The sequence below is a fragment of the Zosterops lateralis genome, assembly GCF_965231275.1.
Source record: "Zosterops lateralis genome assembly, chromosome: 3".
NCBI lineage: Eukaryota > Metazoa > Chordata > Aves > Passeriformes > Zosteropidae > Zosterops > Zosterops lateralis.
Window position 1 is genome coordinate 55,768,958 of NC_139764.1, and position 12,698 is coordinate 55,781,655.

Below are 12,698 nucleotides of genomic sequence, written 5' to 3' on the forward strand. Positions count from 1 at the left end.
TAATAGGAACAGAGAGAAATAAAAAGATTTTACAATTATTGAGACCTTTGTTATCAATGTGCATAGCTATGCACAGGTCTTACTGTGTTTGCAAACTCTTTTTTGAAGGTACAAAAGAACACTCTTATGCTAAAATTGGTTACATTTGCTAGCAGCAACTTTTGCAGATATGCAGTTGTCAGGTTTAAGAGAGTAACCCAAACTGCATAGAAAGTACAGCTTCATGGACAATCTCAGAAGTATTCTGAACACCGTTCATATCTCACAGGAGATCGCTTTCAAGGTTAAAACCATTCTGCTCTATCGAATCTAAACCAATCCATACTGACCTCTACAGTTTACTGCCATGGGTAAGCTCATGCCTTTCAGCAAAGCTTGACTTAACACTCCAGTCTGACAACATTTTACACCCTGAGGTTTCCCAGGACTGGCATCCAGCAGGTACATGCCTGCAAAATTCCCTGGCACTCTTACCTGCCGGGTGTAACGATCAACTTGAGACTGTGCAACAGGAGACAACTCTATGTCCTGAGCTCCATACACCTTCTGAGCAATGATCCTTATTTTTTCAACAATAGGAAGCTGCAGAGACAAGGAAACAAGACAACATTAGCTAAGAGAAACTAGGATCTTGTTTGCTGAGTGAGGTTTCTGAATCTCTCATTTGGATTCATCCTTGTTAAACAGGGCTGCTAAAGCACAAGACAAAGTAAAGAGCAATGGTGATGGATATGATACACAGCTATAGGTACATGAACTAACAGCCATGACTTCAGCTACTCCATCGCTTGGAAGCTCCACAATTTGTGCATTACAGAGTGGACAATGTGAGCTTATGATTGCCTGAAGTGGGCAGAGAAAATTACTGCCATCTAGTTATAGGAATGAAGAGATAACTTACACCGCCATCTCTGCGGGGTTGACAGGGTTCACTTGACAAAAAAGTTTCATTTCATTATAAAGATAACCTACACGAGTGGACAAGGCAAGGCAGGAGGCAGCCAGGGAAGGTTCCCTTGAGAAGCAAGGAAACGTAGCAGAAAACTCCTGACCCATCACTGCTCCTTTGACTGTGATTTTCTTTTATTATTATTTTTACCTCCTATCCTTTCTCACATGCATATTTTTAATTGTAGCATTGATATTGTAAAGCACCTTGGACACTTGAAAAAAAAATTAAAGTATTCTAGAATTAATTTTGAAACTTCAAGTCACTAAGTCCAATCCCAGTCTCCAAGAGTATTCTCATCATGTTATTCAGCTCAATCTGAACAAGTTCTGCCTTCATGGCTTCTATTTGAAGGCAGAGGCAGACTCTGACCTTCAGTCTGTTAGAAAACTCTTAAGAGATTTTCAAGAAACAGTTTTTTGTGGTCAGATCAGGCATTTACTTTTTGTGCCATCACTTTTGTGTATTTTGAGTAAACCACTCTTTCCAATTTCCTCTTTCTCTTTCCTTTTGTTTTTAATGACCCAGGACTCAGCAACTGTGACTCCTCCGGCCTATTTTAAACAAGCCATTCTCTGACTTCTTTCAATAGGAACAGCATGATGGAGGGGGGATCTTACCAGGAGTTCAGCTAATTTCAGTGCTGACTATAGATGGCCAGAGATGCGTGCAACATAAAAGAGAGTATCTCATCTGTAACTTGTAGCATATTTAATTAACAACACGTGGAGTAAGTGCTAAACAAAATCTAGAGAGATAACCACTTGGGGAAGAAGACTTGGTAATCTCAAGCAACACAAAAAGCACCAGAACACAAAACAGAAGTGTATCATTCAAACAAAGGCAAGAAATTAATTAATTTGTGAATAATGAACTCTATCTGGTGCACTTATAGAAGTTCCACAGTTAACTACATTTTTGCAATGCCTGTCTGGAAGTAGTTCTTTTTCTGCAAAGATACATCAGTTGAAGGGTTTGTGTCAGGCCGACTTTTTTTGTATTTATGATTGAATTTTAGAAAAATTAAGGCTTATTTTAATAAAGAATACAAGTAACAGAGGCATCACAAGAAAAGAATCTCTTCAGACTTCCAAGTACCTTAAATGTAAGGCAGTTAAAAGCTGCTAAGGATCAGATAAAATTCCCCCTCAGATCTGAAGTTTCAAAGACAGGTTTAAAGAAGCTTCACCAGACACTTTCTGAACACATTCACTATACAATTACTGCACCTTAATTGGGTGGAATAATGTCACATTCCCTACACCAGGCTTTTTACAGGAATCCAAAAAGTGCAAAAAAATCTAATCAGAACTGGAGATAGCACATTGCAAATATCCTAGGTAAAATTCCTGGCAGCAATAAGCTGAATGGAATACTTAGTGTCATGGACAGCCATCACGAGATGAAACTTGTCTCAGGGTGATTATTAAATATGTTCATATCCATGGCAGTTTTCAACACAGTGGGAGAAATGCAAAACATGTCTGTTAATTTGCCTTTTGGGTGCTGTTTGCTTGCAGTGAAGGACTATCAACAATGGCAAATGGAAAGGCAAAAGGAATTCCATTCCCTGTTGTCAGCGGGCCAACATTGAAACTAATGGCTTTCTGCTTAAACCTCAGTAAATTCATTGAGATGGAGATGGACATTTAGATTCAACTTGCATTTGTGTCAAAACATTTCAAACTAATTTGACAGCAGTGTAACTACCGCGCCTTCAGCCCCCTTCCAATGACCACAGCTGTATTTTCCAAAAGAAACCCTGCAGGGCTCTGGCTAACATCAGAGGAGAATGCTTTAATGACAGTGGTGGCACTCTGCTTCTCCTGGGATATGTGCAGTGTACTGCATGACTGAGTCTGAGCTGGATAGTCAAACCATATCTCTATGGATTTATGGTTTGTGGTTTTTTCCTGGCTTGTTTTTTCTTTCACCGGAATTTCAGATACTTTTTGGATCGGTACCCACACCTCAAATTTTGCAAATGTAACCTCAGAAGAATCACCACTGAGGAAGGAGTTGTGGGAGTGTGGATGGCAAAAAAAGTAGTTTCCTGAGCCTGTCATATTTTTGCCAGGCATGCACACACAAACCGGTGAGGAAATGTGTGCATGGTATCAGAGGAGAGTTTGGGCCTATTTAATCTCAGCAGATGCAAGATGAATTTGGCTGAGCCAAACTCAGACAGAAACCAGCAGGAAGGCACAGATGTGCTATGGACATTAACATAGCCCATGCACATGCACGCTCTCAGATATGCTTCCTTCCTGAAGTTTCAGGAGTAGGGAAAGGAGTACACTACACCATGCTAAGGATCCACCTGTTTCCTAGTATTTAGTAGGACTTTTAAGGCATTATCTATTTAGAATCACAGTGTAACAGGGCATTTCAAGCTAAAAAGTTTCCTGTGTTTCAGTTAGCAAGTAATACTGCTGGGAAACTTCACTTTAATTTACAGAAATGTTTTCCAAACTAAAAACACCTAGTGCTTTATACAAGAAATAAAAATTCATTTTGCTTGAAAGTGCCATAATGCTATTTAACAGAAAAGAAGTTCTACTAATTCAAGAGACATTTTACATAGCAGAAGCCTGGATGTTTACAAGACACTTGTTCAGCTTTAGGTTTTCAACAAAACTGCTGATTATTTAGCACTTCACTATCAAAAAGTCACACTGATGGGCAAAGATATCCACCATATAGCAGCAATGCTAATTTGCATGGAGAAGTGGGCTGAAAAAATCACACTCTCTATTGTAACTAAATCATTAGGGGATTTTAAGCCAGATTCTTCCTCCAGCTGATACCAGATTTACCTGGGGAAAAAAAACATCATGTGAACTACCTGTTTGTGCCTTATATATTTTGGTCAAATGTCTGCCAGTAGAAATTGCGTATCTCAGATACTTTTAAAAAAAGAGTAATTTCACATCTGCTGTGGTTTGGGACAGTTCAGTGTCCCCACCAAGACTCTCCAGGAATGGCTTCTCCCAGAAAGCAACTACTTTTCCCCTGCCCACGTGATGTAACATGGTATAGAATAACCTCCTGGCCGTATCCCCTTCCAACTGCTTCAAAATTTATCCCTGTCTGGGCCAGAAGCAGGACAGCATCTCTCATTTTTTCTTTTGTCTGAGAAATTTTTACAAGGGCCTTAGGAATTTCCTGAACCAGCTGTTCATTCCCACTAGCTGCACCCTTAGCTGCACTAATGCAACCATTTGCAGGCCAGCACCAAAAGAGTCTTAAGGAAAGGAGGATGAAAAGTCTCATCTGAATGGGGAGTGTTGATGCACCCCTATCAACAGCAACTTGATTCCACAGCACCTCTGCCACCTGGACAGGTAGGGTGAGAAGGAAAGTTGTAAAATGTCCAGGGTGTCAAAAGCGTGAAAGATTTATGATCAACAATAAAAGCTATCGTTTTTCTGAGTTTCCTAATGTAAAGTTGGGACTGTTGCAAGACTAAGTACATCTAGGCAAAGTTTAAGTGACAGATAGACAACAGACACTATGGATTTGGATAAAACCTGACATTTATAGATCTGCAACTACATATTAGTACTTCTGCTGAAGGAATTATGGTTGCTTTGGAGAATTTATTCCAAATTCAATGTTAGCTTCCTGAGAAAATGGTGACATAAAATACTTAAGGTAAATTTGCCCTAAATATAAGAAGATGCTACAGGGCCACACAATACAAATATCTTCTGACAATTCATTAGAGTTCTCTCAGAAACAACAAATCTTGCCACTCCTGCCAGAGAGAATGTTCACTTCTGAAATTTCACACATTTAGAGCTACCAAAGCCATATGCTGCTTCTGGGGAAAGCACAAACACTTGGCACATGCTGAAGCTGCCAAGCACCCACACAATAAATAGGATTATCTCCTAGGCTAAAGCATAACAAGTGCTAAAGCACAAACTGCTTTCACAAAAACAGTATCTGTGTAGCTGTATATTTCATTACTTGATAGAGAATGACTAAACCACGAAATCAGCACTGATAAAGGTGAGAGCCTGTCATTCCCAAGATTGTATTTATTATCTAAACCGAATCATACCAGTGATTATCACCAGCCATACTGCCACTTCCAGTCCATCTCACTTGCAAGACATGATATTAGTGCCAAGTGGTGCTGTTTATTACACAGTCTTCTTTCTTCCCTTACTATTTACAGCAATGTTTTCACTAAAACATAATTTAATAGTGCTTAATTTCTGCTAACCTTTTCTCACATTTCCTTCACTCTTCATCTCTTCCTTCACTTCTAACAGCTGACTTCAGATTATCTTTTTTTTTTCACATAGGGCTTTATAAAGGACTTCCATGGACAGCAGACCAGCTACAAAAGATCTTCCTTTCATCTTTGCTTCGTCCTCTGCTGCTCACACTCACCCGTGTGCCAGTGCAACACTGAGGCAGCACCGCTGTTTGTGCAGCTGCACATACCAGAGAAAATCATCCAGGCTAAAATGTATCCCAGGGAAAAAAACTCTATTGCACCCATATCAGTTCACACATCCACTTTATCATAAAGGCAAAGCCTGTGTGAAACAGGAAGAATTGCTCAAACTGTTCAAATCTGAGCACTGAAATGTACCAGCAGAAAAAGCGAGTTGGGGCAGAGACACACACCTTGGCTGGGATTCCTGAAATCAGTCTCACTGCCAAAGTCAGTATTAAGTGAAACAAAGCATGCATATTACCAGGAATCTGGTCTGAGACTATGCTCAAGATTTCCACCTTTTGCATCCTAATTTGGACATCTGACTTTTTAAGCTCTTCAGCTACTGGAGAAAGGAGTCAATCTTTTGAACTCCCCACAGCCAATCCCTGAGACTGCTGAAAACAATCCCCGTTCCCTTCCTCCTTAATTTCTTCTGCTTTTAAACATCCTCTTGACTTCCTCACCAACAGGACACATCTCTGCAAAGCCAGAGACAACAGCAGTAAGCCCCTAGTCATACTACATTCCACTAGGTTGCGGCTAAGTCCCACTTCTAAGAGAAGCCCTGGTATTATCTAGTTTAAATTGAGTACCATAAGTGAATGCTAATCAGTGCAGTGCTGTCTGACAGTATCCCTTCACAGTTATACAACATAAATACTTAAAACTACATTATTCTCCAACAAAACTATGATTCTGTTGAAAAAATGTGCATTTAACCAGAGAATATGCAAAAGCACTATTCACTTGTAACTTACACATTTATATTTCAAGTACTTTAAACATTCACTTTAGTCTCAATGTCTATTTTTAATAGTCTAATTATAAGGTGACAACCTCTGGGCTTACTGTTACTAAGCTGTTTGTGCTTTAGCAGAAATTCTTGATATAATTCAAAATTCAAGGCAGTGCCACTTTTTTTTTAAACTTACACATTCACTGAAAGCAATAAAGAAGAATCACTGGATGGCTAAATGGAACAGTATGCAGACATCACTCATTCCTCTTCTTGGGAAGGCTGCCAAATGAAAACATGATGGGAGTATGGCTGAAGGTGCTGTGTGGGGTGATAGAGTGCAGTGCTAAAACAATAGCTGACTCTGCACATTTGAACTCCTACTTTTGGCTTTTCCCTTGGATAAAATAAAAACACATTTATTAAAGTATCTGTGTATTCTGGTTCCAGAAGATCTGTGGCTGACAAAAGGATTTCCAAGTCCTTAGCACTCCTCTTCCTTTGCTGGCACAGAACAAGAGTTTGTTTTTTAATTTGTGGAAAAGCATTTTCAGTCAAGCTAAACAGTTTGTGAATCAACACCTAAGCTTGTGGCTTTAGCGATTTATTTTCCATTTCCTCAACTTCAAAACCCCAGCTGTGGGTAAGAAAATTGTTCTATGCAAAGAATAGGGAAATAATGAAACCAAACATAAAAGCACAGTGCTGTCAAGAGCCTACCTCCACAAATAAAGAGATGGAGTGGCAGAAAGATAACTTCCAACCCTAGAACACCCAATTCAGTGAAACAAGTGTCCAGACTCCACAGAAATTTCTTTGATGGGAGTGGGAGGAGTGGGTGGTACAGCCCTATGGAATTCCTCTTTAATGAGGCTTCACTGCTAGATGTCTTATTGGCAGTAGACAAGAGGGGGGAAATATTTTAAAGCCCAGCATATGCTGCAGGGCAGCATAGCCTGCATTTCAGGATCAGAAATTATCACCATCAAGAACCATATATAATTATATTTATTCCCACTCCAGCAGTACTTAAGGACTCTCCAATAGGTCCACACATGACTCAGCTCCATTCTGTATAAAGAACAATACAGAAGCTATTTGCTTCCTAGACAAATAAGCAGAGGTATGCTGGGGTGGTGTGACAGCAGACACACGATGGATGGCTTTCATGGCTTAGTGACTTCATGGTATTCGTGGAGGAAACAGAAAATACCCCTGGCACCCCCCCACACCTCCAATTCAGTAGGGTTGAAAAGATGAGTAGTTTGCAAACTGTAAGAAACACTCTGCCTTGAGATGTTCCCCTGGAGGTTGGGCCTCAAACCCAGACCCCATAAACCCTTCTTGACCCTGCCTTCCTCTTCAAGCTGCTCCTCCTCTCCCAGTACATGCACCAAGGAGTTTTTTCCTCCACTGATGGCTCTTCCTCCTTCATTACTCACAGGTCATTCTTGCTTTGGAAGACCATGGATGGAAGAGAAAATAATGCACAGAGAACTGCTGCTGGCAGAGTTCTCTCTGTTTCAATGCTACCCTTAGACCCCTCTGAGTGACCCATTGTCTGTGACAGCTGAAGCGAAGACTGGAGGGAATGAGATAAGTGACAGCCCACACCATACTGCCACAGCCAAACAGAGGAAGATGCAGACAAAACTCTGGACTCAGATGCTTCAGATTTGCCCAAACTATTATTATGCTCCCAGCAGGGGACAAAAAACACCAGGGTTGATGCTGCTAACTGCTTGAATGCCTCTCTGAGAAATGCTGCTACTCAACCTTGCTCCCAGTGGATGGTCCCAAGCTGAGAAAGCTCTCCATTGTTCTGCAGGCTGGCCAGGCAATGCACTGCACTCACTCTGCCAAAATATCTGTGCAATCAACTTTCACTGTATAACCTAGAAATATTTTAATCTGTCAGGATATTACCTAAAGGCATAGCACTGTCAAAAAAGGTGTCTTCTGACAAACTTGGAAGGCTGGAACCACCTCTTCTCTTCTCTCCCATTTGCAACCTTTACAGTCTTCAATTTAGTTCTCCAGTGCAGCATAAATCCAGTGATTTATGACTTTTCAATAATATTTGTTAGGTTACCATGTCACTCTTTTAAGGGGATAGTGCAAACTGACTGACCAGCTGGATACGCTGATCCTGCCTCTTGCCAAATGCCAGTCCTTCTGCTTTCTTCTATCTCCCGAGCACCCACTCCACTCCAGCTGCCTGCATGAAGGGGCAATGTATCTCTTAAAAACCTAATGCCTGCCTTCTTCAGACCTATGCCTCCTGCCCCAGGCTGAGGAGGGCTGCTCTAAGTCAAGTTCACCACAGCAGAAGAGAGGAGACCGGGATAGTGAAGGCAGGTCACTCAACAGCCATGCATTTGCGAGGAATACAGCTTCCCACTTTCTTCTGATCAAGAACAGGCACTGAAGCCAGAGAAATTCAGGAATGGGATGCGTTTCCATCCTGTCCTTTCCTCCCCCTAGTTATCTAAACTTACTTTTAATGGTTCAGTCAGCTTTATTTTGAGTAATAGCTTTCTGGTACAACTTAAAGAGCCATACTTCAAGAAAACTGAACCCAGAAGGGAAGTCAACAGTGATAAGAGGATTGATATTTTGATATTTTCCATATGTAGCAAGGATATATATTAAAATAAACTGCCACAGATGATTTCACAAAGAGTTCAGGAGGCCTTTTAAACAAGCCCATCCTTCAAACACTGAAGAGAAACACTCTGCAAGAACCCAACTCAACAGTAACTTAATAGAGGTTATTGTGCACAGGGGGCAAAGATCCATACTAAAACCACACAATAACATAGTATTTACTTCAATTACTGCCAATAATTTTTTAAGCTATGTTATAAACTCTGAAGTCCGTGACATGAAAACTCATCCTTGCTCCTTCACTGTCCCCTGACCTGTGCAATTCCTAAGCATTTCAGGGTGCACTCTATCTGTTTCTGTCCTTTTCTTACACTTCTACAGTGGCAATGATGTAGTATTTACTTGTCATAAGTCATGTCTTGTATTTGATCCATGAAATAACTGCCACACATACACAGTCCCAAAACCATGTATGAGCTAGTCTGTCATCATTCGAACCCCCTGAAAATATTTGCTCATCTTATACCAAATGTCAAACAAACCCTTGGCATAATCAAGAGTAAAAAAAGTCAAAATATAAGCAGCAGGCCCTAGGATAAAAAACAATATTGTCTGCCTAGAGAAATAAAAAAGCGAACCCAAAAAGCCATCTAAAAGTGGGACTGTAGAAGAGTGTGTCATGGAATGACACCCAAAGAATTTTAAAGAGACCAAATTAGATGCTTCAAGGAATAAAATTAGCACAGTCTCCTAATTAGACTAGCTTGCTATGATACTGAACAGAAGCAGAGCCTGAGTCTTGAGCTGACACAACTGTGTTGTGTCCAATGTCTAAAATTGTTCATTCGGCACATGCTCAGGTATCACTGGACAAGATGGTATAAATGTATAAACATACTTCAGAAAAAACCAGCTGATTCTCAACATTTAACCACCATTTGACAGATCTAGAAAATACTTTCTTCTAGTGTTCTTCTCACACTATACATATCTGTAAACATCCTTCAAGGAAGCTTCTGTTTTCAAAGATATATTTGGAAATTACAGAAAGCACTACAGAGATGAATGCATTTGGAAAGAAAAATGAAACAAAGAGAGCCCACTTGACCTGGGCTATCCTCTAATTACATGTCTGACTGCACACTAATAATATGGTTTACTGCAAACTTTTGTCTAACTAGAAAGAAAGGATACAAATCAGTTTTACACATAAGGGTTTGAAGCTTTCTTTTAAAATAACCTAGGTGATGTTTTCTAACAAAAGATCAAAAGATCGAATGAGCCTGTTACAGCTACAGTGGTCTGTGCTGTTGGAAATTTTTCTAATAATAGAAAAATAATTAGAAGTTTGTAATTCTGGAAGTAAATTCTGATGAAATTTTCTGACAGGAAAACAAGGTGCATAGACATCAAAGGATTAAATGGAGTCATGGAGTAAAGGGAACAGTAGAGCAATCTCATGAAGATGGACATATATGAATGAAGTGGTAGTGGTTTTAAGTCGAGTATTCCCCCTCTATGACCTTCTAAAAAGGAAAGAAAACAGGAAAAAAAAACAAACCTCAACCACAGTAAATCCTGTGAAACCTGAGGCAACCAGGACTTAATATTATTCAAGTAACTGGACAAATCTGACAATCAGGTAAGGGATGAAACTATGTCCTTTCACTTACACCCCCTTTAGGCACAACTTACACCCCGTTTAGGCACAATGAGGGGGGAAATAATCTGTCTGAATCCTATTTTATTGCTTCTTACCTTCCTTAAATTTCTTAATATTACCATTTTGAACAGCAGAAACCACACCTCAAAATTGCTACAACAAGAAAAGAATCAGGGCAGGCTTATTTGGGAAGGGTGGCTTTCCTTCACTTCTCTGTGAGCCCAGTAACCAATTGACCTACATACTGTAAAAGTGACAGCATGGCTGTTTCACTCTCCTACTTCCAGCTGCTTCAGTCCTCATCCTTTGCACAGTAAGGATGAAACAGAAGCCTGAACTTTACACTCTACTGTTTTTGTTGGCCTGAATGTACTTTTTTACAGTATTTAAAAATCTTTATATGTTTTTATAAAATCCCTTCAACATATTTTTGAGGCTTACAATACTTGTGTGAAGTTATGGGATACTAAGTTGGGGTAAAGATGTGATTCATTCCCTTTGTACTTAAGATCATGCTGCTTATGCAACACAGCACAGAACGATGTGTCTGGGAAAGACATTAAAGTAGAAATCAATCTGATTTTCTTTAAAGGCAGAGTCCACCCCTACCAATCCTTTTTATTCACTTGTACTAACAGATTGTAAGTTACATAGTGTATAGTAACATCAGAGATTAAATATGAGCCTTGTCAAAGGCTAATGTGCTATCCCTGTAACACAAGTGTCCAGTAGGGAAAACTTCAAAGAATTTTCCCCCCATATTTATTACACAAGCCCCATAAGATGATAGCCTTAGTTTTCAGAGCATCTCAGTTGAGACAAACTTAGAAAGGTTTATACATTGGCTATTTTTCAGCCACAAAATTGTTGCAAGGGCAAAGTGCCTTGAATACATGCTACAGCACTAATATTCCCAACATATTTCCATCTATTCTGTCTGGGCAGAGGTTAGCACTGATATGGGTTGGCTGGATTACTGACATTTTGTAAAACAGCAGGGGAGGTGGAATGAAAAAATAAAATAGGTGCAACAGATACAGGGTGCATATCAAGGAGAAGAGAGAATGAAAGAAGACTGTAGGGCATATCTACCTCAAGTTGAACTTTTTTCTGGAGAGAAGAATCAAAACAGGAACTTCCAGCCATTTAAAAGAATGAAGCTGAGGTTCTGTTGTAAAAAAATTGCATTTGAACGTTTTCTAAAGAAACTTAAGTAGCATGGGCACAGGATCTGAAACTTGACAAGGGCTTCCTTGGAGCCAGAGATGACTGTTTGGCTGTTCAGACTTAAACCCACCCACATTTGGATAGCCAGGAAAGCCCTGAGAATCATTTGTATAACCTTCTTAGCAATATGTGCCTCCAAATGTTCTGCCAGCACAGTGGTACCCCAGCACCTCCAGTACTTCCTGGGGTCCAAGCTCCTCTTGACAGCTCACAATGCTGTGATGTTACCTTGCAGACAACTGCAGTAACAGTCTCCAAGGCATGGGAAAAGAGTCTCTAACTCTGGCAGACACAGGATTGAAACTTGGACCACACTATCCTTTGTTAGGTTATCTAAGGGCTAAGCTAATTAGCCCCAAAGCCCCAGCAAGGATCAGAGGAACAATGATAGGTGGAGGAACCCTCTGTAATGTAATCTCTGGAAAAACCTAATCAGTGAAAATTAAAGCACACTGAATTGCCTGTTTCTTATGACAATCCAAGGGGAAGATGAGACCATTGTCCTGGGTGTGAAATGCACCAAGGTGGGTCAATGGGGAAACTCTTTGATCAGAAAACTTTGCAAATGAAAGGAAGTGATTTTGTACAGCAGCAGAGGACTCTGGGATGCATGAAAAAGCAGATTTGGGGACTGTGTGAACTTTAAGATGGGATTTTCAAAGAAGATTGTGGGCATGTGTAAAGATTATTTAGTGGAAGGAGCAAAGATGGGAAAAGGGAGTAATCAAGGTGGATTGAAAAGGATCAAGCCTGGGAAGAAAATGAGACAATAGAGGAAGAAGTCAGTTGTGTTTAAAGATGTCTGGCCAATAGTCTAACTGAACTATGTGTTTGAGGACCTCTCTGTTCTTATTAAATCTGGTTTCTGACTGCCTTTTGCGTGGGTGTGCTCTCTGCTCTAAATGTGTATGTATGAGGACAGAGAGTTCAAAGAAAGGGCTGTGTCCAGCAGCTGTAATGAGCTGCAAACCTCAGGGGCTTGTGGACTCTGGTGCCATCAGCTGGAGCAGGACAGAAGCCCTGGGGGCTGCTTCTGAATAGGCTGAGGACCTAGGGCCAGCAG

At 40.4% G+C, this 12,698-nt stretch overlaps 1 protein-coding gene across 2 annotated transcripts in view; it reads right to left on the bottom strand.

Annotated features, from left to right (window-relative positions):
* The window catches only part of MTHFD1L (methylenetetrahydrofolate dehydrogenase (NADP+ dependent) 1 like), a gene marked incomplete at its 5' end in the record, with an annotated part of 145,651 nt that overhangs the window by 48,609 nt on the left and 84,344 nt on the right, over positions 1 to 12,698 (bottom strand). For both annotated transcript variants that reach the window (XM_083858196.1, XM_083858195.1), the window contains one exon: positions 475 to 582. In XM_083858196.1, coding sequence (XP_083714322.1) covers positions 475 to 582 — 108 coding nt within the window. The remainder of the gene's footprint in view (positions 1 to 474; positions 583 to 12,698) is intronic.